Source organism: Heptranchias perlo, chromosome 3 (genome assembly GCF_035084215.1).
Source record: "Heptranchias perlo isolate sHepPer1 chromosome 3, sHepPer1.hap1, whole genome shotgun sequence".
Classification (NCBI taxonomy): Eukaryota; Metazoa; Chordata; class Chondrichthyes; order Hexanchiformes; family Hexanchidae; genus Heptranchias; species Heptranchias perlo.
This window is the reverse complement of record NC_090327.1, coordinates 130,663,397-130,690,978: the sequence shown is the minus strand read 5'-3', so window position 1 is coordinate 130,690,978 and position 27,582 is coordinate 130,663,397. Positions and strand designations below refer to the sequence as shown.

At 42.7% G+C, this 27,582-nt stretch overlaps 1 protein-coding gene across 1 annotated transcript in view; it reads left to right on the top strand.

The window, feature by feature from the left end:
• LOC137308852 (transient receptor potential channel pyrexia-like) overlaps positions 1-27,582 on the top strand; it is a 76,379-nt gene that overhangs the window by 32,910 nt on the left and 15,887 nt on the right. Inside the window, exons 11-19 of the mRNA XM_067977309.1 lie at positions 5,494-5,522; positions 8,857-8,948; positions 9,048-9,162; positions 11,869-12,039; positions 12,751-12,821; positions 16,622-16,789; positions 21,090-21,208; positions 23,510-23,708; positions 26,503-26,704. Of these exons, the coding sequence (XP_067833410.1) occupies positions 5,494-5,522; positions 8,857-8,948; positions 9,048-9,162; positions 11,869-12,039; positions 12,751-12,821; positions 16,622-16,789; positions 21,090-21,208; positions 23,510-23,708; positions 26,503-26,704 (1,166 nt within the window). The remainder of the gene's footprint in view (positions 1-5,493; positions 5,523-8,856; positions 8,949-9,047; positions 9,163-11,868; positions 12,040-12,750; positions 12,822-16,621; positions 16,790-21,089; positions 21,209-23,509; positions 23,709-26,502; positions 26,705-27,582) is intronic.

Below are 27,582 nucleotides of genomic sequence, written 5' to 3'. Positions count from 1 at the left end.
GACTCAGCATTCACAGCCCTCTGGGGTAGAGAATTCCAAAGATTCACAACCCTCTGAGTGAAGAAATTCCTCCTCCTCTCAAATATACAGAAGTCCTTTCCCCCTCCTCATCTTGAATGGCCGACTCCTTATCCTGCGATTATGCCTCTAGTTCTAGACTCTCTAGCCAGGGGAAACAATCTCTCAGCATCTCCACTGTCAAGCCCCCTCATAATCTTACATGTTTTAATGAGATCACCTCTCATTCTTCTAAACTCCAGAGAGTATAGGCCCATTCTACTCAACCTCTCTTCATAGGACAACGCTTTCATCTCAGGAATCAATCTAGTGAACCTTCATTGCACTGCCTCTAAGGAAAGTATATCTTTCCTTAGATAAGAAGACCAAAACTGTACGCAGTACTCCAGGTGTGGTCTCGCCAATGCCCTGTACAATTGTAGTAAGACTTCCTTACTCTTGTACTCCAACTGCCTTGCAGTAAAGGCCAACATGCCATTTGCCTTCCTAATTGCTTGCTGTACCTGAATACTAACTTTTTGTGTTTCTTATACGAGGACGCTGAAGTCTCTCTGAACTCCAACATTTAGTAGTTTCTCACCATTTAAAAAATAATCTGTTTTTCTATTCTTCCTACCAAAGTGAATAACATTTCCCCACATTATACTCCATCTGCCACCTTTTTGCCCACTCACTTAACCTGTCTATATCCCTTTGCAGACTCTTTGTGTCCTCCTCACAGCTTACCATACGATAGGCTGTACCATATGGTAGGCTTGTCATCAAGATTGTGGCCCATGGAATAAAGGGGGCAGTAGCAACATGGATACAGAATTGGCTAATTGACAGGAAACAGAGAGTAGTGGTGAACGGTTGTTTTTCGGACTGGAGGGAGGTGTACAGTGGTGTTCCCCAGGTGTCGGTGCTGAGACCACTGCTTTTCTTGATATATATTAATGACTTGGGAGTACAGGGCACAATTTCAAAATTTGCAGATGACACAAAACTTGGAAGGGTAGTAAACAGTGAGGAGGATAGTGATAGACTTCAAGAGGATATAGACAGGCTGGTGGAATGGGCGGACACGTGGCAGATGAAATTTAATGCAGAAAAATGCGAAGTGATACATTTTGGTAGGAAGAACAAGGAGAGGCAATATAAACTAGAGGGGACAACTCTAAAAGGGGTACAGGAACAGAGAGATCTGGGGGTATATGTGCACAAATCATTGAAGGTGGCAGAGCAGGTTGAGAAAGTGATTAAAAAAGCATAGGGATCCTGGGCTTTATAGATAAAGGCATAGAGTACAAAAGCAGGGAAATCATCATGAACCTTTATAAAACACTGGTTCGGCCACAACTGGAGTATTGAGTCCAGTTCTGGGCACCACACTTTAGGAAAGACGTGAAGGCCTTAGAGAGGGTGCAGAAGAGATTTACTAGAATGATTCCAGGGATGAGGGACTTTAGTTATGATAGACTGGAGAAGCTAGGGTTGTTCTACTTGGATCAGAAAAGGTTGCGAGGAGATTTGATAGAGGTATTCAAAATCATGAAGGGTCTAGACAGAGTAGATAGAGAGAAACTGTTCCCACTGGCGGAAGGGTCAAGAAACAGAGGGCATAGATTTAAGGTGATTGGCAAGAGAACTGAAGATGACATGATGAAAAACTTTTTTACACAGCGAGTGGTTAGGATCTGAAATGAACTGCCGAGGGGGTGATGGAGGCAGATTCAATCATGGCCTTCAAAAGGGAACTGGATAAGTACTTGAAAGTAAAAAATTTGCAAGGCTATGGGGGTTGGGCAGGGGAGTGGGACTAGCTGGATTGCTCTTGCATAGAGCTGGCGCGGACTTGATGGGCTGAATGGCCTCCTTCCATGCTGTAACCTTTCTATGATTGTATACTTTCCCACCTAGCTTTGTATCGTCAGCAAACTTGGATACATTACACTCGGTCCCTTCATCTAAGTCATTAATATAGATTGTAAATAGCTGAGGCCCAAGCACTGATCCTTGCGGCACTCCACTAGATACAGCCTGCCAACCTGAGAATGACCCGTTTATTCCTACTCTGTGTTTTCTGTCCATTAACCAATCCTCTATCCATGCTAATATATTACCCCCAACCCCATGAGCCATTACCTTGTGTAACAACCTTTTATGTGGCACCTTATCGAATGCCTTTTGAAAATCCAAATATACTACATCCACTGGTTCCCCTTTATCTACCCTACTAGTTACATCCTCAAAAAACTCTAATAAATTTGTCAAACACGATTTCCCTTTCATAAAACCATGTTGACTCTGCCTAATCATATTATGATTTTCTAAGTGCCCTGTTACCACTTCCTTAATAATGGATTCCAGCATTTTCCCGATGACCGATGTCAGGCTAACTGGCCTGTAGTTCCTTGTTTTCTCTCTCCCTCCCTTCTTGAATAGTGGTCTTACATTTGCTACCTTCCAATTCATGACCAGTGGGCAACACATAGAATCTTTATTTTGAGTTCCCTTCACCGTACCATTTTAATTTAATTGGTTATTTTGGCTAATTTTGTTTCAAAATCAGTTTGGGTGGGGCAACCCAACCTGAAAAACAATTTAGTGGTGTCACATCTTTTAAGGAGTGGTACTTTGATAGTGTCCCAGTGGAGTGAGGAGTGCCTGACTCTGTATTTAATCAGCCTACTTCAAAGTAGGACCTCTTCATTGTGTTGCCTTCCAGGACAGGTGGGTCCCGCATGGAATTTTTATTTTGACTCCCCTGATTTTACAGTTTTCATTTAATTTTGCTACACTCATTTATTTTATATAAATTTTGGTAGGCCTACCCTACCCAGAAAATGTAGCAGTGTTACCCCTTTTAATTGGAGACATTTGGTTGTGTCCCATTGAGGTTCAGGTTGAGTGGCCCAGTGTTTCAACTGGCCTGTTGCAAATTAGAACCTTTGTTATCTTACCTTCTGTGACCAGTGGGCACTGCACAGAATTTTTGTTTTGATTTTACTACTTTCATTTAATTTGGTCATTTCAGTTATTTTTTTTGCGTTGTTTTGTTTTGAGAAGTCCCTGTCATTTTGATGGCCTCGCCCGTTAAAAGGAGGTGCTTACTGTACCCCAGTTAGGCAGTGCTTTGCCCAAACACACAGTCCCATTGGCTTCTCTAAAAAGGACCTCTTCATTTTATTTTCTTTCTGCAGCATTCGCACTCAATTCCCCATTTGTGGTGCCAAGCATGCAAGCTGTCCCCTGGCCTTGCCATGCTACTTTTGAGGCAACCAGTAGGAGGCGCACAGATGGGAATGACTCACTTTCCAAGTTTATTTTTTTTAAACCCTCCATCATTCCTTGCGAGGAAATGCCTCTCCAATAGTCCAATTGTGATTGGGAATTTTCCATGCTTGGAAAAACACCAACAGGATGGAAGATAACACACAATGCTGGGTCTTCCAATGGATTAGAGAGTTTGTCCAGTGCTAAGCTGGGCCATGCAGACCAGGAAGGATTCTGGTTCAATCCCTGGTCTAAACCGAGTTAGGGACACAACAATTGCCCTGAACATCCCTGAGTTTGGGAAGGAAAATTCAATCGGGGCTCTTGCTGCTGACTGTCCAATGACCTGTGTTGGAAGTGTGAATATGTGGGCAGGATCAGGCTGACTTGTGATGCCCCAAGGTAGAATAGTTTGTTCACACTCACCAGCAAGGCTTACATATGAACAAAATGACCACTTGGGTGCAGTACTGGAGGGCACCTGGCACTTGTAGCACTGGAGCACAAGAAGATATTAACAAATGCAGGAGAAGAGCAGATAAAACTGTCAAGGAATAAAATAGAATATGGTTCAGAGCTGCAAGAACTCAGCAGGCATTATTTGTCCTCAGGAATAATAGGAACTTAGAGGTTAATTATGATCAATATAAATATTAATCTAGAAAGTGTAATTGAAAAGAAAAATGAGATAATACACAGAAGAAATCAATATTTGAAATCTCTTGAGGAGTAAAATAATTAATTTGAGTTTGAAAGGTTATGTTTGCTGATCAGGTGACTCATCAGGCTGGTGTCCCAGATAGTGGCTGACTGCTAGCTGGGAAATATGCATCTACCAGCCTTTGCAATGTGTCAGTGTGAGAGGGGTTCAGAAAACAGGTGCTTCTGTGTCAGTTCTAATCCGCCTCAAGATACAATACTGGAAAGCAGTCTGGAGTATTGGCAGCAAAAATGAAATAAGCCAGCAGGAAACAGAAAAGTGAGAGACCTGTAAATGATAGCGCAGCTGCCATTTGTTATTGGCTGTGACCGTAATGAAGTTGGTGTTGGTAATGTTTATATTACAACTTAGTATCAATCACCAACACAAATCATATTGACCGTTCCAGTGAATTCCCACCGTAACTTCACGGAAGACATAATACATCGGCTCTCGGTCACTGTGCGAAGTCTCCAGGGCAGTCTTGTGCGGGGGGTGGGGCCCTCTGTCCATCCCTACCAGGGCTGTCGGCGTAAGTGGGTGGGACCGGGAGCATGGACTCCCTAAGTGGGTAGTCCTGCACCTTGGCCCTCAATGGAGACCTGATGTATGGTGAACGCAGATGTGCCTGGTGAGCCTAGGTGTACCTCACTGACAGAGGTGGATGTGTATCCCACCTGGGATAAGGGCCTGAAAATTTGTAATTGTATATTAAAAGTGACCCCTGACACTAGGGGCAGTCTCTTTCCCTTTCCGTGGTGTGGGGGGGAGATGGGGAATTGGCACCCCACCAGCCCAGCAAACTTCAGCCAGCATTTCCAGGCTCTTTGGCTGGAGGTGGAGGGGAGGTGCCCAGGGGTGCCCCAGATGTAATTCCAAAAGGCCTGTTACTCACAGGACTTCTCCTCCTTCACAAACTTTGGTAGGTTCAGTGAAAGAGGCTGAGGATGGACAGATCCTAGCACTTACACTGGACTGCCCCCCTCCGCCCTGTGGATTGTCAGTGCCTTTAATTTTCCCTTTCCACTCGGGTTTGGAAATGTACTGGCAGGCGCAGTCATGTGACTGTTCTGAAACCTTCAGAGACCCAAAGAATTATCACGTTTTCTAGATTTTTGTCTTTCTGCATGTGGTTCTCTTCATGGCAAATCCTGTCACTATTGCACCATCTAGAGCAGTGTTTACTCTTTGGGATGTCACTGGCATTACCCTGCAAAACTTACTTTGTAATGGTGTCAATTAAAATACACCAACTTTTAGCTTGGATTATCTTTCAAGTCATAACATAGGGTCCCAGTGGTGAAGCATCTTATTGAGTAATAAAAGGAAGTGATAAGCCTGGAATTCATACATTTATTATAAGTTAATAGAAATTCTTGCTTAGCAGAGATGGTTTATAGTAGAGGTAAAGAATGATGGCCAGATGCTGCACTTGTATGTTAAAGTAACTTTTACAGATAACGAAAGTTGCAATTGATATTCAGTAACACTGTGATTTTTCAAAATCTCCTTTGAAACAGAGACCAATGACAGTCGCGCCAAGTCCTTAGTAAGTATTACCTCAGTTTTGATAAATAGAGCGTTATGCCGCGGTTCTGGGAAAAACCTCTGTTCTCACTGAATGGTTTGAGCACAGATCGATTGTTACGCGAGGCTTCTCAAGTCTAACAATCAATCACCAGCTCAAATCTATCGGCTAAGAACAGTCCAAGTTCTTTACTAGAACTGATCCTAATGCTGCATCTGTTTCATTTTCACTGGGTTATTGATGAGTGCCTTGAAGTTCTGTTACAAGTTTAAATTGGAAGTGCAGCCTCTTTATTCTAGTTAGGATTCAGAGATCAGATGTAGGCTGGTTCTTTAGACAGAGAGTGAACAATAGGCGGTAAATAGAATAATGAGCCCCAGAATGCTGCCATGAATCAATGCAAGTGGAAGAGTTGAAATGTTTACTGTAGTCATTAAATTTCTTCATTGAACAATTTTCAATTTCACTATTTATTTATCTACATTAAATGAATGTAAGTCTATTGCTTTTTATCGATCTCTCTAAGCAAAGATGCTTGTGTCACCAACTGCAGGCAGCTCACTATGACAAGGCCATCAAGCTACAGAGAAGATGCAGTTATGGCTATAAAATTTTGCTGTGTTCACAGGAATAATTTCTGCACTGGAAAAATTATTTTAACTAATGGATTAATTTGTGTAAATAAACTTTAGTGTGTATTTTTTTTTAAAAACTGTAATAAACAGGCAGTTAAAGAGGCACAGAGTACAAAAGTATGGACGTCACGATGAACCTTTATAAAACACTGGTTCAGCCACAACTGGAGTATTGTGTCCAATTCTGGGCACTGCACAGGAAAGATGTGAAGGCCTTAGAAAGGGTGCAGAAGTGATTTACTAGAATGATTCCAGGGATGAGGGACTATACGTGGATAGACTGGAGAAGCTGGGGTTGTTCTCTTTGGAACATAGAAGGTTGCGAGGAGATTTGATAGAGGTATTCAAAATCATGAAGGGTCTGGACAGAGTAGATAGAGAGAAACTGTTCCCATTGGCGGAAGGGTCAAGGACCAGAGGACATAGATTTAAGGTGATTGGCAAAAGAACCAAAGGTGGCATGAGGAAAAGCTTTTTTACACAGCGAGTGGTTAGGATCTGGAATGCACTGCCCAAGGAGGTGGTGGAGGCAGATTCAACCATGGCCTTCAAAAGAGAACTGGATAAGTACTTGAAAGGAAAAAATTTGCAGGGCTACGGGGAGAGGGCGGGGCAGTGGGACTAGCTGGATTGCTCTTGCATAGAGCCGGCACGGAATCGATGGGCCGAATGACCTCCTTCCGTGCTGTAACCTTTCTAAGATTCTATGAAACAGAACCTCCTGTCCACTACAAATACCCTTTCAGCATCCACTATTAGAACTGACCTTTAAAATCTATTAAGAAGGTGAAAACAACTCAGTTGAAAGCACAATGACAATATAACATTCCAAAGAATGGGACAATATGAGTTTATGTTCTTAGCTGGGTCATCGGGGCCAGGCACCAAGTGATAAGAGATGGAAACTGATGGATGAGCCCTGGGCTCTGGTCATATTACGACTGTAACTTCAGTGCCAAACTGCAGTTATGGTATAAATACAACCTGAACCCAAAATCAAGGTTCAACCTGCCACTGGAGCAAAGCAGAGTGAGAATCCATGGAAAAGGTAGTCTCACTCTGCTTTGCTTCAGAGCCAGTTTGGGCCTTGCCACTCTGTACACTACACAAGTCGGTGTGAAGTTGAAACTGCTTTGCACCAGTGCTGAGGTTATCGCGTGCATGCGTCGTAAACACTGCTCTTGTGCATCTCCTTGTGGCTGGTTATAGAGCATCATTGACGGAGCGTCCCCTCTCATTTGGGGAATGGGAAGGCAGTGAACTACAAAAGAATTTTAGGAAAGAATAAAAATAAAGTTTAATTCTGATTTATGATCAGACAATTAACAAGTGTAGATTTGTCACTGACATCACAACATTTTTAACTAAAAAATAAGCTCCATTAAGAATTTGTACTTCAACTTGTTTGAATCCATCTGCCCACTTTCTTTAATACACTGGTTAACACGTTTATATTACATTTCTCGCTCTGCTATTTTAATGCAGTTTATTAACTTTTTTTTATAAGAATAGGTTAATGACTGCATTAAAGATTGTACAGGGAGAAATTTAGTATGAATGCATAAATCAGTAAAATAATAAGTCTCCTAAGAGTTTGGTTTCCTCTTTCATGCCAAACACTTCTATTACCCTCAATAATTCTTAACTTTCCATGAAGCCATCCAAATCCACCCAAGACTTGAATACTGCTCCCATATATTTGGAGATTTTTATAGCCCTTTTCTCACATTCCTTGACATGATACTAGAAAAAGTTTATCTTCTGATAGACTACCTCTAGCTTCCATTTTTTTTACCTTTTCTCTCTCTCTGTCACAGCCTTTCTTATCTTTGTATGGATACTGCCGTGACCATTGCTCCTCTGAAATTTTCTCTCGCTCTTGATCTACCTAAGCTCCAAATACACTGTCTTATATGATCTTCAGCCTCTCTGCATCCTCATTTTGTTGAATCAAGATATCATTCACAGTCAGCTCCACAACTCATTCTCTGCTGGGATCACTGAACTGTAGAATTCATTACCCATTGAGTCTTCCCTTCCTCCTGCAATATCTAGGAACATAAGAATATTAGGAACAGGAGTAGACCATTCAGCCCTTCAAGCCTGCTCCGCCATTCAATTAGATTATGGCTGATCTACACCTCAACTCCACTTTCCCGTCTTTGCTCCTTTTGTCCAAATTTGGCATCACCTAGCCACCAGTTCTTGATTTATCCTGTCTTCTCTCCCAATTTTTTTTAACCTTAGTCATGTCCTTCACAATGGGCATTGGCTGGTCTACAAGATTTCTTGATAAAAATAAAAGTTGATCAACATCCACCAGGTACTTTACAGTTATATGGTTTCATGTGCTGGGTACAGCTTGCAACATGTTATGCAGCGCACTACACAAATAGATGAGTGCGCACAATACTATGGTATCTGACATTTTTTTGGGGTATGAGTTTGTTTAAAAATGCAGCAAAACAGATAAATACAAAATTGGAGTTCCTAGTTTCTAACATATAAGATTGCGTCTTCTGTTCACATATTGTAAATTCAACTAAATTACACTACATTTGAGATCACTGTACAGTGAATCGTTGGTATATTGATACTAAGAATAGAGATTTCTGTGCATTTCTTTAACACTCAACAATTGAAAGCTAAGTAATTCTGAGACTATGCCATTCACTGGTCACTAAAATGCTTCTCTTTGTTTGCTTGAAAATATTCATCAGCTTGAAGTGATTGTCCAATATCGACAGCTAGACCTCATCATGCATCCGGTCGTGCAGAAATTAATTCATGTTAAATGGAAACGTTTTGGAATGTAAGTGTGACCTTTCAATATCAGCTTCATTATGTGATGATTCTTCTCTGCTGTCTGAGTATAAGAGGAAGCTCACAGTTTGTCGTTTTTTTAATTTAGGAGAGGGGTAGCGATTATGTTGACCCTAAATATCCTCTTCATTACTTTTTGGACTGTTCTGGGACTTACTTCATCGCTGTCAAATGTCAAACAACTAAGTTACAAACTACCTAATGTAAGTACAGGATCTCTACTTCAACACAAAATGTATCAATTCAGAACCAAATTATAATTGTAAAACAAATTGGGGTCGATTTTAATTTCGGGCGGGCGATGGGAAGAGCGCTTGCGCATCCTGCCCGAGCCATTTTGAGGGTCGAGCCTCATTTCAATATTGACGGTGAGCTGCGAGTACTGTTCTGGAACTCACAGGCAGTTGGGGGACAGTCGGTATTTCAGTGGTTCAGATGTGGAGCCGAACCAGAAATGTTATCCTCAAGGGTGGGAGGAAATCTCAACGAGGGGCAGGAAGTGGGTGGGAGGTGGCACGACAGGTCCAGCGGCTGGCCAGAAGATTTTTGTGGGGCCCGGAGAAGCATTGATGCTCTTCCTGACCCCACATAAATCTTTTTTCACTGGGGTTTTCAGCAGGCCTTTTGAGGGCCACTGGTTAGGCCATTCAATGTCTGGTACCAATGGAGGAGCAGGTGCAGTTCAAGCTCTGCCCAAGGGTCCCTCAAAATTGCCTCGGGGGCCTTTGTACGTTATAGGACCCCGATTACCATATTAGAATTAAGCTCCTGCTGAGGCCCTCAGGTAAATGGTGACGACCGGTAAGTGTATCCCGTGATTTTTGGGGCGCAGCTGCCCCGTTCCTGTCAGGCGTCGGGAGTTAAAATCTACCCCATTAACTTTTAGACTGCAGCAACTGCACATACAGATTGCATATATATAGTGTGACAAACCTCTGGTTTCACTCCGCACTTACAAACAAAATTTTGTTTGTGGCCTACCACACAAAGGTAGTTTCCTCTTAAATATCTGTGGTGTTGATTGCTTACCCTGACTCCATTTGCTTCAACTAACTTGGGTTCCCAGGGCTGTGTTCTCCATTCCACTCTGTTCCTTCTCCAGATCAATAACATCTTCCACTCATGATCTAACCCTGTCTACTTATTTGCTAATTAATTCACTGTACATTCATCAACCTTCTTCAGAAAGTATGCCTTCAGTGCTTGCAATTTTCATTCTTTCTGCAGTGCAGTGGCTGAATCACTGTATGATTCCTCTATGCCCTTTCATTGCACAATGGAAATCCTGTTTCTCACAAGTCCAATCAACAGCTGCCATGTCTTGTACGGTTCCACCCTTAGTTCTTCTTTATCCATTGGTATTCTTTGCTTCATAGACTCCTCTGATCTCAAATGGAACTCCCACATCTCTTTTACTAAAAATAAGCTTGGTCTTCTCTTTTGCAACAAAACATTTCTTTTGCATCCAAGTCTGTCCAAGATTTAAATATTACTCCCATATCTAGCATGTCTTTTGCACTCCTGGGCAGGACACAAGAAATAGCTTGCCATCTGATAAGCAATCCTTTCTCACTTCTCCATCCATTCTCTCTATCCAATGCAACCTTTCTTCTCAATCTGTATTTTTTTCCTTGACCTCCTGATCTCCAAATATGCCATGCTACATGTTTTTCCTTCTTACTGCATCCTTATTGTATTGAACTTAAGACTCACTGCACAGTCTTCTACTCGAATTCATCCTTTCCCAAGACTTAAAAAACTGTGGAATTCCATACCCTCCTCAATCTTTTGTTCCTTCTACATTCTTCAGACTTTTAAAACCTAATTCTGGCATCATTTTTAAAAAAATTGTCCTTGGTTTGTGAGTGGCACTGGCAAGGCCACATTTATTGCACATTCCTTGTTGCCGAGAAGATATTGTTGGGCCGCCTTCTATAATGATTGTGGCTTGCTCGGACTTTTCAGAGGGCATTGAGTCAACAACATAGTCTGGAAATGGAGTCACATGCAGGCCATACTAGGTAGGGTTGGCAGATCCCCTTCTCTAAAGGACGTTAATGAACCAGTTGGGTTTTTAATAATAATCGGCAGTTTTCACGATTATCTTTTCTGGTGCTGGCTACAAATTACCAGATTTTTATGGAATTCAAATTCACTTCTTCCTGATGTACCTCATTTTCTATTTTCATCCACGGTGATGCTCTGCACTATGGTCCTTGGCCCTTCACCAAGATGTTTCAATCAAAAAGTTTAAAAGTTAAAGAAGATGACTTGTCATTAATAACACTTTTTGAAATCAGACGTATACAAAGAATTCTGATTAACTTTAACATTCTTTCCCCCCCACCCCCACAACACCCTGCATCCATATTTTTCTTAAATTTTGAAATGTTGCTTTTGACCTGAGTATTAATTATATCATTGGGAGAATTGGCTGGGAGGATTATTGGATCTAATAATGTGAGGGAGTTTAATTGACCACAAGGAAGCCTAGTGTACTTCAGTGATAATGTAATTTCAAATATATATGTTAATCAGCTCCTTCAAATGTCCATGCTCAGTTATTCTTCAAACGTGCAGAAAATTGCTCACAGCATTCAAAGAAGATTGGGTGGATTTGTGGGAGGATTATCCAACGTATAGGATGGATGATGGATGGGTGGGAGGATGTGAATGTCAGAGTTTACACAGCCCTGAAATAGGTTTGGCTTGTAACATACATACTTTGTCACATCATGTAACAGGAAGTATTGGTGATGTGTTGTAGAATGTGTGTTGCATTTAAGATGTCAATTCAATATTTCAGAAAGCATCAAAATACAGGAAAGAAAGCTGAGGAATAAAATATGCTGAATTGTCTCTTGTTCTTTTTGAAGACATTTTCTTTCTCTTGCATTGTATGAATACAGGACTGGTGGAGGATTCTTATTAGTGCCATAGCAGTTGGACTCACTGCCCATCAGATTGCAGAGGAATTCATGGAAATCCATTCGTCAAAGGTTAAGTTTTCTCGCTGGAAAGAGTGGAGAAGCCAGGAAATAATGAAGGATTTGAACTTGTGCCACCCACGGTGGCCAGAGGTACAAAAAATGTCTATGAGTCTTCTACGGGAAAGAGCATCTTAATTATTAAAAAATAAACTCTACAAGTAAATTTCCTGTAATTTTTTAAAAATTATACATGATGCTTTTGATTGGCTTTGAAATTTTACACGTCTACACGCGAGGTGTGACCAAAAGAATGGAGAAAATGATAAACGTAGAATTGGGGTATATAAACAAACATGTTTAAAAGAAGCTTTTAATTAGATCAAAAGCAAAATACTGCAGATGCTGGAAATCTGAAATAAAAACAGAAAATGCTGGAGAAGCTCAGAAAGTCAGGCAGCATCTGTGGAGAAAGAAACAGAGTTAACGTTTCAGGTCGAAGACCTTTCGTCAGAACTGGAGGATGTTAAAAGAGTTGAAGTTTTTGAGCAACTACAGAGCCAGGGAAAGGGGGGGGAGGGAAGGTTTCTGATAGGGTGGAGGGCACGAGTGATTAAATGACAAAAGAGTTGATGATGCAAGGCAAGGAAGGTGATAATGGGACAGGTTAAGAAACTTTTAATTAGATCAGTTACCCAGCATATCAGCAGATAGTCTCATGGGCCAGATGTGTTATTTTGCTGCCCCAAATTTCACCTTCACAGTTGAAGCATCATCTGTTAATAATTTCATGCTTAATGCTTGATTTAGATGCGTCTGTTATCAGATACTGATTATGCTGTGCTAATTTGCCTTCACTGACAGGAGGAGGCATATCTAAAGAAGCAGCTGTCTGGACTGGAAGACATGCACCCCAACTATTTTAAAGATTTTTGGTAAAGATATTTATTAAAGCTCTTTCTTCTAGTTGTACAATATGCATGAGTTGGTCTTTAATATTTGGTTCCCAGTCAACTGTTGACTATCCCTCCGTGGGCTGATAATAAGGGCCCACGCCTGGCGTAAATGGGGCAATAGCAGCCTGAAAATGGCATTAATTCACATGCCACCCCGTTTACACTGGCGCTGCGGGTAGGGTCCTGCAATGGATGGCTTGAGCACCAGCCTGTTTCAGGTAGGAGGTCGCTTGTGATATGCAAATCAGGGTCTTATGACATACTTAGGACCCCAATTGCAATTTTGAGGTGGAAATGGTTGGAGCTCACACTGCTTACACTCCCACCACCACCCCGCACCCCCCCCACCCCAAGTTAAAACTGCCCCCCATAAATTTGTAGCAATTTTTGGTGTAATTACCACTCCTGGAGTGTGGATGCCATTGTGCATCGTGACAAGAAGTGTGCTGACCTAATTACACTGACAGACAGCACTGACGAAAGAAAATCTGACCCCAAATTAAATAAAAGCGACCCAGATATAAACCGTTTAAGTTTCATTCGCCTGATTTACTGGATCTTTTAAAAGAAAGGCAATTGTGTGTTGCACTGGGTTACATGCTGTCCTGGCACCTCAGCCTAGACAAGGTGATAACAAGTTTTTCTATGTTCTGGTTGTAAAGGTTATGTGCAAAATTTATTTGGGCTGCCTTAACATAATGTCCTAGTGTACATGGGCCTGTAGCACAAAACTACCCCCTAAATTGGTAAAGAAAAAGAAATTTAAAAACCCCAGCAATACTGGAAATCTGGAACAATAACAAGACTGGAAATCCACAAGGAGTCAGTCAGCCTCTACGGAAAGAAAAGACAAGTTTATATTTTGAGTGGAACCCCTTCTTCAGAATCTTGTCACTCAGGGAGACCACAGGATGGCTGGTGCAAGAAGTGGCAAATATCATACTGGTGCATTAGTGAATGCTTTACTCAGTTTTGGGACGGAGAGACCTGAGAGTCTTATTGTTCATCTAATCTTGCTGTACCTGAGCTGGGACTGCTTGATGCTCACACTGGATCCCAGAAGTGGAAAACTATCCAGTTTCACAAAACTAACATCCCTCAATTTAATGAGTACAAAATTTACAAAGGAAAGCACAAGGGGGCAGATTTTAACGGAGCGGGTTTCTGGCAAGAAACCGTTCCGATGAGTTAATTTCCTACCAAATGGAGGCAGTAGGAGTCCAGGGCGATTTTAACCACCGGGTCTCATAAATGCCGCTAAAACGGGCATGAAGAAAGTGTAGAGTGGCTGCCGGCAGGTGAAGATTGGACAGCCCTTGGGGTAGGAATTATAAACAGAAGTGTTAAATGAAACACATTTCCATTTTCAGTTACAAATCATGAAAGTATATGTGATATATATCAGTGTCGTGGCCAACATTTATCCCTCAACCAACATCACTAAAACAGATGATCTAATCATTTATTTCATTGCTGTTTGTGGGAGCTTGCTGTGAACAAATTGGCTGCCATGTTTCCTACATTACAACAGTGACTGCACTTCAAAAGAACTTCATTAGCTGAAAAGCACTTTAGACGTCCTGAGGTTGTGAAAGGCGCGATATAAATGCAAGTTCTTTCTGTCTTTTTATTTTGTGTGTTTATTGTTTTTAATAATCAGTTTTTATGGGGACAGTGATGCTAAGGTACATTGATCATGTATTTGTACTTTCAACCTTTATTCTTCCTCTGCCTGACTTAATACCTGGAGCAAAAGGTGGGTGCACAGTATGCTACCGATGCCTTCTGTAACTGGCTAATTGGGAGTAGAGAGACAGTCCAGGTGCAATTCTCCTCTTCAATTTTCCCTCCTCTCTACTGGGAAAGATCGCAGCTTTAAATCGCCACCTGGCCAGTTAACATCATTTGGATTGAAAACTGAGTAGAGTAGGACTCTAGCCTGCAGCTGTTCCTGCTCCATGGCACTGTTAATGTGCTAATGCTGAGCACCATCTGTATTTGCCTATATTTAGTAACATAGGAACAGGAGTAGGCCATTCAGACCCTCGAGCCTGTTCCGCCATTCAATTAGATCATGGCTGATGCGTATCTTAACTCCATCTCCCTGCCTTGGTTCCGTAGCCCTTAATACCCTTACCGAACAAAAATCTATCAATCTCAGTTTTTAAATTTTCAATTGACCCCCAGCCTCAACAGTGTTTTCTTGGCCGGTGGGGGTGGTGGGGGGGAAGAGATCCAGATTTCCACTACCCTTTGTGTGAAGAAGTGCTTTCTGACATCACCCCTGAACAGCCTAGCTCTAATTTTAAGATTATGCCCCCTCCCCCACCATTGAAAATAGTTTCTCTCTACCCTATCAACTCCTTTCATCATCTTAAACACCCCAATTAGATCACCCCTTTAATCTTCTATACTCAAGAGAATACAAGCCTAGTTTATGCAATCTGTCCTCATAATTTAACCCTTTTAGCCCCAGTATCATTCTGGTGAATCTGCGCTGCACCCCCTCCAAGGCCAATATATCCTTCCCGAGATGCGGTGCCCAGAACTGAATGCAATACTCCAGATGGGGTCTGACCAGAGCTCTGTACAGCTGTAACATAACTTCCACCCCTTTGTATTCCAGCCTGCTTGAGAAAGGCCAATATTCTATTAGCCTTTTTAATTATCTTTTATACCTGTCCACTAGCTTTTAGTGATTTCTGTATTTGGACCCCTAAATCTTTCTGCTCATCCACAGTTCCCAGCTTCTCACCATTTAGAAAATATTCTGATCTATCTTTCTTAGGTCCAAAGTGGATGACCTCACACTTTCCCACATTGAACTCCATCTGCCACAGTTTTGACCACTCACTTAATCCATCAATGTCCCTTTGCAACTTTCTGCCCCCATCTACACTATTTACTGTGCCACCTAACTTAGTGTCATCAGCAAACTTGGATATAAGGCTCTCTATTCCTTCATCCAAGTCATTTATAAATATAGTGAAAATCTGAGGCCCCAGTACAGATCCCTGGGGAATACCACGAGTCACACCCTGACAATTTAGTACATACCCATTATCCCTACTCTCTCTGTCCTACCTCCTAACCAATTCTCTATGCAAGTCAATAGGTTGCCTCCAATTCCATGCACTTTCATTTTTGTTAACAGTCTCTTATATGGCACCTTGTTAAATCCCTTCTGGAAGTCCCTATAAATAACAGCCATAGGCGCGCCTTATCTACCACGTTAGTTACCACCTCAAAAAATTCAACAAGGTTCGTTAGACATGACATGTATAAGGTAATTACAAACCCATGCTGGCTCTCTATGATCAGCTCATATTTATCCAAATGCTCAGCAACTCTGTCCTTAATAACTGATTCTAGTAACTTCTCCACAACTGACGTTAGACTAATAGGCCTATAATTTCCTAGTTTATCTCTTTTACCCTCCTTAATGTGGAGATGCCGGTGATGGACTGGGGTTGACAATTGTAAACAATTTTACAACACCAAGTTATAGTCCAGCAATTTTATTTTAAATTCACAAGCTTTCGGAGGCTACCTCCTTCCTCAGGTGAACGATGTGGAAATGATTTCCACATCGTTCACCTGAGGAAGGAGGTAGCCTCCGAAAGCTTGTGAATTTAAAATAAAATTGCTGGACTATAACTTGGTGTTGTAAAATTGTTTACAATTACCCTCCTTAAATAATGGAGTGACACTGTCAGTTTTCTAATCCAAGGGGACAATTCCTGAACCATCATTGACATGATTTTTGCCATTTTTTCTAGGAATTTGTTTGACTGGCTGGTTTACCTGCTGCTCCTTGCTCTGATAGCAACTCATGTGGCTGATCTGTTAATGACCAGTGAACTTATTCACACTACGAGTATTCGACTGTTTGCTGTGACCATCATATTCCTTTGGCTTCGGGTCATGAAACACGTCCGAGCTATCAGGTATGCAGCTCACACTTGTTCATTCTTTTCCGTCAAATAAAAGGTGGCTCTACATTATGATGTTCCTTTTCTTCCCTATCCTTCATTCTGAAATACACATTCGGTGATGTATAAGGTAATTCAGGGAAATTTTATACATCACAGTCTCTTCTGCATCCCATTTTAAAAATATTTTTTAAAACTCTTAATCCAGTATGAGGGTTTGACTGCTCAAATGCATGTTTGAAATTTACCTTATTGATTTTTGTAACTACTATTCTCTAAAATATTAAACTACATCCATTTTATTCACAGATAGAATGCAGCGCTGATAGGCAGTTTTACAAACCCATCTGTTGCTCAGTGGGTAGCACTCTCGCCTCTGAGTCGGTAGGTTGTGGGTTCAAAGTCCCACTCCAGGGACTTGAACACAAAATCTAGCTTGATACTCCAGTGCAGTACTGAGGGAGTGCTGCAATGTCAGAGGTGCCATCTTTCAGATGAGATGTTAAACCGAGGCCCCGTCTGCCCTCTCAGGTGGTCATAAAAGATCCCATGGCACTATTTCAAAGAAGAGCAGAGGAATTCTCCCCGGTGACCTGGCCAATGTTTAACCCTCAACCAACATCACTAAAACAGATTATCTGGTCATTATCACATTGGTGTTTGTGGGAGTTTGCTGTGCACAAATTGGCTGCTACATTACTACAGTGAGTACACTGCAAAAAAAGTTCTTCATTAGCTGTAAAGCACTCTGGGACGTCCTGAGGTCATGGAAGGCTTTATATAAATACAAGTTCTTTTTTTTGGCCACTCTTTCCCCTCCCCTCCCCCTCACAAAAGTGCACACGTACAATTCGGTGAGAAGAACAGGCTTAATTGTATTGTTTCCCCTCTCTCTATGGTCAACTAGCCTGCAGACACATGAATGATGACTACTTGAGTAAGATGGTGGAAGATTATCGGTGTCTGTAAAACCATACCTCAGCATGGCTTTAAGCGAGGAGCAGAGACAATTTACCCTGTGCAACGCACTGTTCCCCGCAATGTGACTTATTCCCAAGCTTCTTCAGATGCTGATTGAAGCAGGAGGTAACAGGTGTGCAAGAACAATCGCAGGTGATTCATCCTCAGATTTTGTTCTTTCACTTGGAGAAAATACCTCAATAAGATTGCACACCTGATCATGAAAACTCCAATTTAGGCCAATTGCATAAGTTGGTTCAATTACATGTGCGCTGAAATCTTATCCAGGGAAGAGATGTGGTGCAGTTCGCATGGGACGTTTGTTGCATCAACACCTGAATGGTCCTGGAAAAGAAGGAAGTGTGTGGTAGAAATTGGACCTCGTTGTGCCCATTTTATGGGCATGAAACGGGCACTGTTGGGTCCAAATTTGGGGACCAACGTCCTGCACCCAAAGTTGCCTGAAAGACGTTCGACCCGATATTGGGTTGGGGTATTTTTCAGGCGTCCCTGGCAGCCACCTAAAACAGACGTTAGGCTCCTTACATACGTAAATGAAGGGCCTAACACCTGTTTTAGGCCCCCTCTCTGAAATTGGATTCCGATGAGTGGACCCGGGCCTGCTCCGTTCAGGATTCTTCAGTGACTGCCACCAAAAGGTCATTTTTTTTTCCATATTAATTCTTGTTGAGCCAGGAGGAGCAGGACTGCTCCCCCCGACTCCACAGTACTTGCGACATCCCCCGCCCCCCCCCCCCCCCCACTCCGTTGCTGCTTCATTCCCCCCCCCCACCCAGGACTTACTTTGGGGCCATTGCTGGCGAAATTCATCTAGTTAAAATGGGTAAGCTGCCCGTGGAGATGCATCAGGTGTCAGCAGCTCGCCCAGATTATTTAGGTCAGGCCTGAGTCCCAATTTTGGGCCGGCCTCAAGCCTCCCAATTTGAGCGCCGATGAATTTCCACCCCTATATGTGTGGACAAGCTGTGGGAGAGAAGTAGAGGTATTGGCAGCCACACTGAAGGAATCATTAGACTTAGTGTCCTCACTGAGTGAATTCCTGCTGTTGGTGACCTTGCAGAGCAAAGTGTTGGTTTCTCTAGGTGCCTTGAAAATTGAGCCCCAAAAAGTAAATAAATTGTACCTTAGGCACATTAGGGACAAAATTAATTTGGTTTCTATATCAAGAAGAATGGTTTTATAGTCTTGCTAGAAATACCGACTGAAGAAATTGTTCATGAACATATTTATGACATCACTACACATAGCAACTAGAACAATTCTCTGTCCATTGTTTATTTCGGAGTCACACTTAGTACAGTTTGTGTAATATTTATATACAATCATCATTCACGGTTTAACAAATTGATAACATATAATCCTTGGAATTAATTTGTTTTGTTTTTGCATGTTTTCATATCCTTTTGAAATTTGCGAGTTGATCTAAAAAAAATTCCCCACACACTGGTTTCTTTTTTCTATATCCCAAAACCTCTCTGTGCGTTGTGGCGACCAGACCACAGCTGAACAAAAAAAGTGCGGCCTTAAAAAAACAAACTGCTCGCAGCACCGTGTTCAACCTCAAAAGCACAGCACATGACACCCTAGCAAGGATTAGTCACTGCTGCCCAGACAATCAAAATGTGTGAAACACAACATCCATTTGCTAATGGAAAATATTCTCAATGTGTAATCTTTGACCCTCATGAAATTAAGTTGCTATGCCACTGGCAACTATATATAGCACATTTGCCGACGTACAGTCATACTTACAGAAGTGTGTAGGGGTTTTATATATATATATATATATATATATATAATATACATGCACACACAAGTGTCAATCTCCTGCGGCATTGCTTATGGTTAGTCAGAATGGGGGAAAAATTCACCCAAAAATTGGACATTAGGCCTCCAAATTTTGCATCACAATCTGTCACGCCTGATATGGACCGAAAGTGCATCGGACACCATATTGGCTTGGGTGACTTATAGTTGCCCAGGCGCTTGCCTGAAATAGGTGTTGGGCTCCTTAAATATGCAGTCCCTATACGTTTTGCAGGACCCTGAATGTGAAATTCAGGTAGAAAGAAGTAGGTGGAGCTTGCACCATACATGCTTCACCTAGTTATACCACATCTTAAGTGGCCTAACCAGTGTTCCTTAAAGGGACTGCTGGAGGCCTGCTCAAAAGAAGGCCAACATTTTTTTTCAATTTTTGTTTGTGAACCCAGGAGTTGCAGGAGTGCTCATTCTGGGCCCACAAAAACACTCCATCCCACTGCCCCCAACAGGATCTCTCTACTTCTACCCACTAACCCACACCCTGCAAACAACATTTGTCTTTATATCTCTCTTTGTTACCTGCGCTAGAACACTCTAGGATTGCCTCCCACCACCCAGACCCAACACGCCGGCCGGCTCCACGTAACAGTAGGCTGATTTCCCTCCCTCCACAAATGACGAGCTGCATCTGGACACCATCCCAATCTCTCTCTACGTTCTCCATGGACGCCGTCCCCAAAGTCCCCCCCCGCCACAACCACCTTTCCCCTGTCCCCCCCCCCCACCACCCCACCCCAGGATAATGTGAACCCTGCAGAAAATAAGAAGGTAAAAATATTATAGAGACAACTAGGAGAGAGGAGTAAGAACAGGGAAAGAAAGAAGTGGAAAGAAATGAGAGAAAAGAAGCAAAAGAGCAGCGAGGAAAAGAGAAATAAAGTGGGTGAGGAAAGCAAAATAAAGGAACAAAGAAGTGAAAGAGAGGGTGAGGAAAGCTGATCTGCTTAGGTACAACGACCCATCGAGGTGAAGCAGCTGCCAACTTTATTTAAGCAGTGTTCTGGCACAGGTGACAGAGAGGATAAAGAGACAAATGTTGGTGGGGGGGGGTTGGGGTTGCGGGAGAGGTAGAAGTAGAGATCCTGTTGGGGGCAGGGGCAAAGAATAGGTACCTTGTTGTGAGGGGTGGGGAGAGAGAACCTGTTGAGGGGAGAAGACTCTACTGCAGGGGAAGGGGAGTGACACCCCCTTGAGCAGCAGTGGGGGCCTTTGGAAGAAAAAGGGAAAGAAATCCTTTTGCTGGGAGACATCTTGGGCTCCCCTGGCGGTGGGAGAGACAATCGCTGTTGGGACACAACAGATCCACATTAGAAAATGCCACATCCTGTGACTCATTGCGAGGAATGGCACAGAATATCCACTGCTTTAAAATATATATATATTTTATGTAAGTGTGAATTTTCTCAAATACTGTTCTTGACAACAGAAGCTGCGTTACATCAAGAGTTACTATTTTAAAAGTTACTTTTTGCTGATTTATTTGTATAACATTGTTAATTTTCTGGTGCAGGGCATTGGGACCTTTCATTGTAATGCTTGGGAAGATTGCCGTCGACCTCCTAAAGTTCCTCTTTCTTTATGGAGAGTTTTACATCCCTTTTGCATGTGCGTTTTGGATCATATTTGGTGGTAAGTCTTGTGTTTACCTGCAGATCATTAGATGGAAATCGAAATTTATCATTTTGTTGAGACTGGGGGACGAAATGTCTCTTTTAACAAAAGACTAGCAAATGGCCATATTTCTCAATTATTAACGAATCACTGGTGAAGCTGTAGAAGGCTGTGACCGTAAAAAGAGCAGTTTCTGAGAATGCAATTTCATTCGTGGTTCAGTAAAGGGCACTCTCCCATTTTTTGTTAAAAGGGGAATTTCAACCCAGTTACCAGAACATTGAAAACTACTGATGTTATAAGGATTACAGAATCATGACTCACCTCAGAAGGTGGGAATTAAATCAAGGGTATAAAAGGTCAGAAGTGACAGGAGAAGAGGCGAGGCAGCTTTATATGTCGGTGAATTTGGAAATGAAGGAAGGTTCATTTGATATTTCCGGGGGAGGCACAAAGCCACATGGTCTGGTTTGAGTTAACAAGCAGGTGGAGGTTGGATTAAAAATATGGATATGCTACAGACTCCATGAGTAGAATGATAACAGCATATTATACAATGAGATAAGAAGGGTGTGTAAGTATGGCAACAATGGGCAACTTCGATCAACCCAACTTAAACTGGAAGTAATGCAACAGAATCAGAACTCCAGGATGTGGTACAAGGTTACCTTTTGAGCCAATGGAGCAATTTTTTGTCTCACTACCGCTCATTTAAGCCAGTTAACGGGACATTAGTCACCACCACCTTCTCAAGGGCAATTAGGGATGGGCAATAAATGCTGGCCTCACCAGTGACGCCCACATTCTGTGAACGAATAAAAAAAAATTAGCGAGATGTAAATCTGGTGGGGGGGAGGAGAACACCGACTTAACACTGGAGGTCTGCTCATTCCGATTTTCGAGCGGACCGTGGTTTAGGTGGCCAGAGCTCTCGCGCTTAATTAAGATATTCAAACAAGGGGCCAAGTGACGTCGTCAGGACCCCCAGTGCCATTTTCATGTCAATCAGCACTGTCAGCATTACTTTCTCAACCCACCCACAAGCCATGAGTGCTACAGGTCGGGAGGGATATTCGCCTGTTCTCATTTAAAATTCTGCCTACATTTGAGAGACATTCTGCTAGTAGTTTATGATGTTTTTTTGGCTGATTAGATCATTTTAACATGCTTGAAGTAGCTGAACAACCTTCTGAAATCTTCAGTTTTTCGTACATGGGAATCTCTCTGGTAATTCCACTCTAGCTAGAGGAAGAAGAGCAGCAGCAACAGGGGTAAAGAGCAAATAGAGCTGTAGGAGGACCAGAGAGAAGGAGCCATGCTTGCAGGAATTCTTACCCTCCCAACAGAATGTGTAGACCCAGAACAGCATACCTGCACTTACCTGAGCAGTGAATAAGGAGGCCGTGCTTCTCTTGAGAGGCTGTGCTGTGTCATCCCCTGCAACAAGACCATCTTCCACAATGGCACCGCATTGCCTGTTGCAGTTAAGGTCACTGCAGCCCTAAACTTCTTTGTCTTCAGCTCTTTCCAGGCTGCAACGGGGGATATTAGTAACATCGGTCAGTCTGCAGTTCATACTTGCGTTAAGCACATGATTGATGCCATGTTTTCGTAAAGCAAACACTTTCATCACGTTCCCCATGGACATCCAGAAAAAGGATGGGGTTGTGGGGTTCGCATAGTTTGCAGGGTGGGAGATGGGGCAAGGATATGTGTGGATCTACTGCTGGCCCCCACTGGATCAAAGGGGGCGTGGCTTGGGGAGTTCGAGGGTTACCCTAGTCCACCACCTCATTGGCCCAATGGAACCTGTGCCTGCTGAGAACAGGTGTAGGCTCCGTTACATGCCTAGAAGAGGCTCCAGTCTGCCAGAGGGAGCAGATAGTAATCCTAGAGGGAATGGATCACCTTGCAGGGATGGCCCAATATTTCCTTTAGAAGCTAGAGAGTTGGGGGCTGCTCTGCTCCTGTAAGGCCCTTTGTGCACCTGAGCTGCTTTGTTGGAGCTGGTCCGACATTCCGGTCCTCAGTCAGAGTCAGCGCCACTGATGCGCCCTTACAGGCACAATGCAGCTGCCCCGATCATGCTAATAATCCCAACCCCACAATTTGAGACACAGTCAGCGGCCTCCTCTTTGGACGGCTGTGGGTTCCACACTACCGCACTTGTGCCAGCGGAACGGGCCCATCAAAACTTTGGCCCTTTAAAATTGTGAAAGTGAACAATTGCAGAAGACAAAAATAACTGCTCACAATGTTTTCTGCTTTGTACATCTTTTCCCAATGATTAATTATCTTCCATCATTTCCTTGTTTCCAGGCCTAGTACCAAATATGACAACTGTGCCCCAGATGTTGTTTACTGTCTTTCGTGTTACACTGGTTGATGATTATGGGTTTGATGACATGTACGCAGAGGACCCAGTAATGGCGTATTTTCTCTGTGGAACTTTTCTTGGGGTCTCAAGCATTCTTTGCATCAATCTTCTCATAGCACTGCTTTCAGATACCTTCCAAAGGTAAGTCTTAATGAAAAATATTTAAGACTTAACAAATGATCTGACTTCCCCTGGTGGATCAGTGGGTAAGTGCACGTGGTTTTACTGCTCTTGATGATTTAGGTCAAGGGTGACAATGGCAGTAGTATGACAGGCCTCAGAATCCGTGGGGTAGAGGAGGGAAAATAATCCCGGGTTCCTGATCTTAATCACGTCAATGGACTTCAGTTGGACGTTCATAGGATAGCAAGCGAGGACAGGATCAGGCTTGGCTGTAGTGCCCCCATAGTGGAATTGCACATATCAGCAGATTGTCCCAAGTATGTCCCCTGCCATATGCACAGCTACTAACATCCTAGAGAGCTCAGGGAGTGAGGTTGAGGAAGGTGCAATGGGTGAATCACAACTCGCAAGCGAAGGTGGCAGAAGAGGACGAAGAAACCTCTGGCCAAGGTGTGAACCCATGCCATGTGTCACCGGTATAGTCAAAGGGATGGTATCTTAATGGGCCTATCTTCAGAAGGGAGTTAGTGCAAGTGCAAAAGACCTTTGACTCTGCCATGAGCAGATGCAGCAGCTGGTGGAGTGTGTGCAACAATAAACCTCTAACGTCATTACAGTCCTGCTGGAGGGATTTATGGAACTACAGATTATTATAGATTGAGTGGCATTTCCATGGCCATCTGCAGAGGAGCCCCAAAGCAGGCAGGGAACAAGTGCTGAACAGCATTTCCTCACGAATGCTACGATCAGTGCCATTGAGACCTTGGACATCCAGTTACTGGAGTCTTTCACTGCCGGATTTGACAGCCTGATAAATTGTTTGGAGAGAACCGCGATGATGAGCGTCATCCACATTGGAGAGACCCTGCTCAGATTGCAGAGGTGCCCCCTCATTAAGGCATGGCAGGAGAAGAACCGAATAAGCACCTTCCTCTCAAAGTACATCCTTCCACTTTAACAAGGCCTCTCAAAGGATTGAGGAAGTACCAGAGAGCAAAAAAGCATTGGGCACTACTGTGTTGTTGAATAGCTCCAGCTGTGGCAAGGACGTACTTGACCCAGCATTGCCTCTTTGCTTGCCCGAACATCTAGCCTTGGAAAATTAGGCACATATAAATCGAGCTCATGAGGCTGGGGGCCCAGTTTCCTGTCCTGCTGTTTGCGAGACCCTGTGATGTTGGGGAGCCTCAGAAAACTATGGCTATTGAATATTGTTTTAGCTTATCTTCAAAAGAGCATTGATGCATTCAAAGGGAATTCAAAGGAAAACAAGAAAGTTAACTCCCCAGCATAGTGCTCTAGGTTATGAAAAGACTTTCAGAGCCAAACTTGTTTTTAGTAAAGAAGATCGACGAAGGACATGATCCAGGACTTTGAAATGCTGAGGCATAGATAATAGGGATGTAAGATGGGCATATAAATTGGACCATGAGTTCAGAACTGTAGGGAGAAGGTTCAAAATTAGAGCTAAGAATAATATTTTCCAACCACTGCCCAATGCATTTGTAGAACATGCTCCCAGCAAAAGCAATTTCTTCTGTGTCAATTGGCTCTTTCAAAAAAGATCTGGAGAAATATCTATGAATGTGTTTGAAGGTTACAGGGGTAAGTATAGATTAAGATGGTCAAATACTCCATGGGAGATGATGGTGGGTGTGTTCCTGGGAAGTGGGGATATCTATGGAGGACAGGATTGAAAAGTGATGATGAAGGATGAATAGATATTTTACATATTTCGTTTGATTACCTTAGGAGATTATGCAGAATTTTCCCTCAGGAGATTGATTGGACTGGGATGGGGGGAATGGGGAGTGGAGTCTGTGATAAGGTAGATTATACATTTCCTATGGAAAGAATCATAGAATCATAGAATCATAGAAGTTACAACATGGAAACAGGCCCTTCGGCCCAACATGTCCATGTCGCCCAGTTTATACCACTAAGCTAGTCCCAATTGCCTGCACTTGGCCCATATCCCTCGATACCCATCTTCCCCATGTAACTGTCCAAATGCTTTTTAAAAGACAAAATTGTACCCGCCTCTACTACTGCCTCTGGCAGCTCGTTCCAGACACTCACCACCCTTTGAGTGAAAAAATTGCCCCTCTGGATCCTTTTGTATCTCTCCCCTCTCACCTTAAATCTGTGCCCCCTCGTTATAGACTCCCCTACCTTTGGGAAAAGATTTTGACTATCGACCTTATCTATGCCCCTCATTATTTTATAGACTTCTATAAGATCACCCCTTAACCTCCTACTCTCCAGGGAATAAAGTCCCAGTCTGTCTAACCTCTTCCTGTAAGTCAAACCATCAAGTCCCGGTAGCATCCTAGTAAATCTTTTCTGCACTCTTTCTAGTTTAATAATATCCTTTCTATAATAGGGTGACCAGAACTGTACACAGTACTCCAAGTGTGGCCTCACCAATGCCCTGTACAACTTCAACAAGACATCCCAACTCCTGCATTCAATGTTCTGACCAATGAAACCAAGCATGCTGAATGCCTTCTTCACCACCCTATCCACCTGTGACTCCACTTTCAAGGAGCTATGAATCTGTACTCCTAGATCTCTTTGTTCTATAACTCTCCCCAACGCCCTACCATTAACGGAGTAGGTCCTGGCCCGATTCGATCTACCAAAATGCATCACCTCACATTTATCTAAATTAAACTCCATCTGCCATTCATCGGCCCACTGGCCCAATTTATCAAGATCCCGTTGACTTTTGTCCGATGCTTTCTTACGTTCTTGATTTTTTGATTGAGTTCCTTGAAGTGCTTGCGTTGATTGTCGATGGTTATTATTTCAGGGTTTATGACAATGCAACTGCAAATGCAGCCATGCAGCAGGCTAGCATTGTACTGCAAGTTGAAGAGCACCTCAATCCGAAGAAAAAGAATAAGTTTCGAGAATATATTCATGAGTCATGCGCACCTTTGGAAATATTCTTTGACGATGATCTGACAATAGATCAAGAAGATGATCTTAAAAAAGTCACCTTTCAAATAAAGGTAGTGAGAATGTTCTGATGAAATCATATTTGGCCAAATCGAGTGACTCAAAATCTGAAACATCTGAACCATAAATTAGAGTAAGGGAGGATTGGATGCTGCAGTGTGTTAGCAAGATTGTCCTTTGGGATGATTTTGTATTAAGTCCAAAACGGTGTGCTACGGGAGTGAAGGTATACTTTATTTGAGGATTGTAAGCGTCTCACATGAAATATGGCAGTTTGAGAATTTGATTTCAGTTTAAAAAATCAGGAAACAAAAAGCTGGTGGTAGTAAAAATGACCATGAAGCTGTCGGATTGTTGTAAAAACCCAATTGGTTCAACAATGTCCTTTTTAGGAATGGAAACCTGCCATCCTAACCAGATCTGGCCTATTCGTGACTCCAGTCCCATTCCAACGTGGTTGACTCTTAACTGCCCTATGAAGTAGCCCAGCAAGTATTAAGTCGCCACACGTAGCGGTTCAAGAAAGAAGGCCTGCCAACAGCTTCTCAGAGCATCTAGGAATGGGCAATTAATGTCCGCCTTGCCAATGACGCCCACATCCCGAGAACGAATTAAAAAAAAATATGCTTGGGCAACTGAATGTGTTCTTCGAGAGTGCCGAGATTCAGGGATATGGTGAGAAGTCAAATAAGTGGGTTTGAGTTTAATCAAAAAGAGATAGGCTTGTTGGACCTATTGGCCTTTGCTTATATTCAGAAAAAAAAATATGTTCTTAGTCTCAACCCAGTTCGTAGTGAGCACAGGTCCACAGCACAATATTGCTACAATTTGGCACTAAATTGGCAATCTCACTGAGAAGCCAAAAGGACAGCTGGTGTGGGAGATGAGAAAATTCTTCCAGTGCAGTTGGAGATGTTCTAATGAGGTTGGG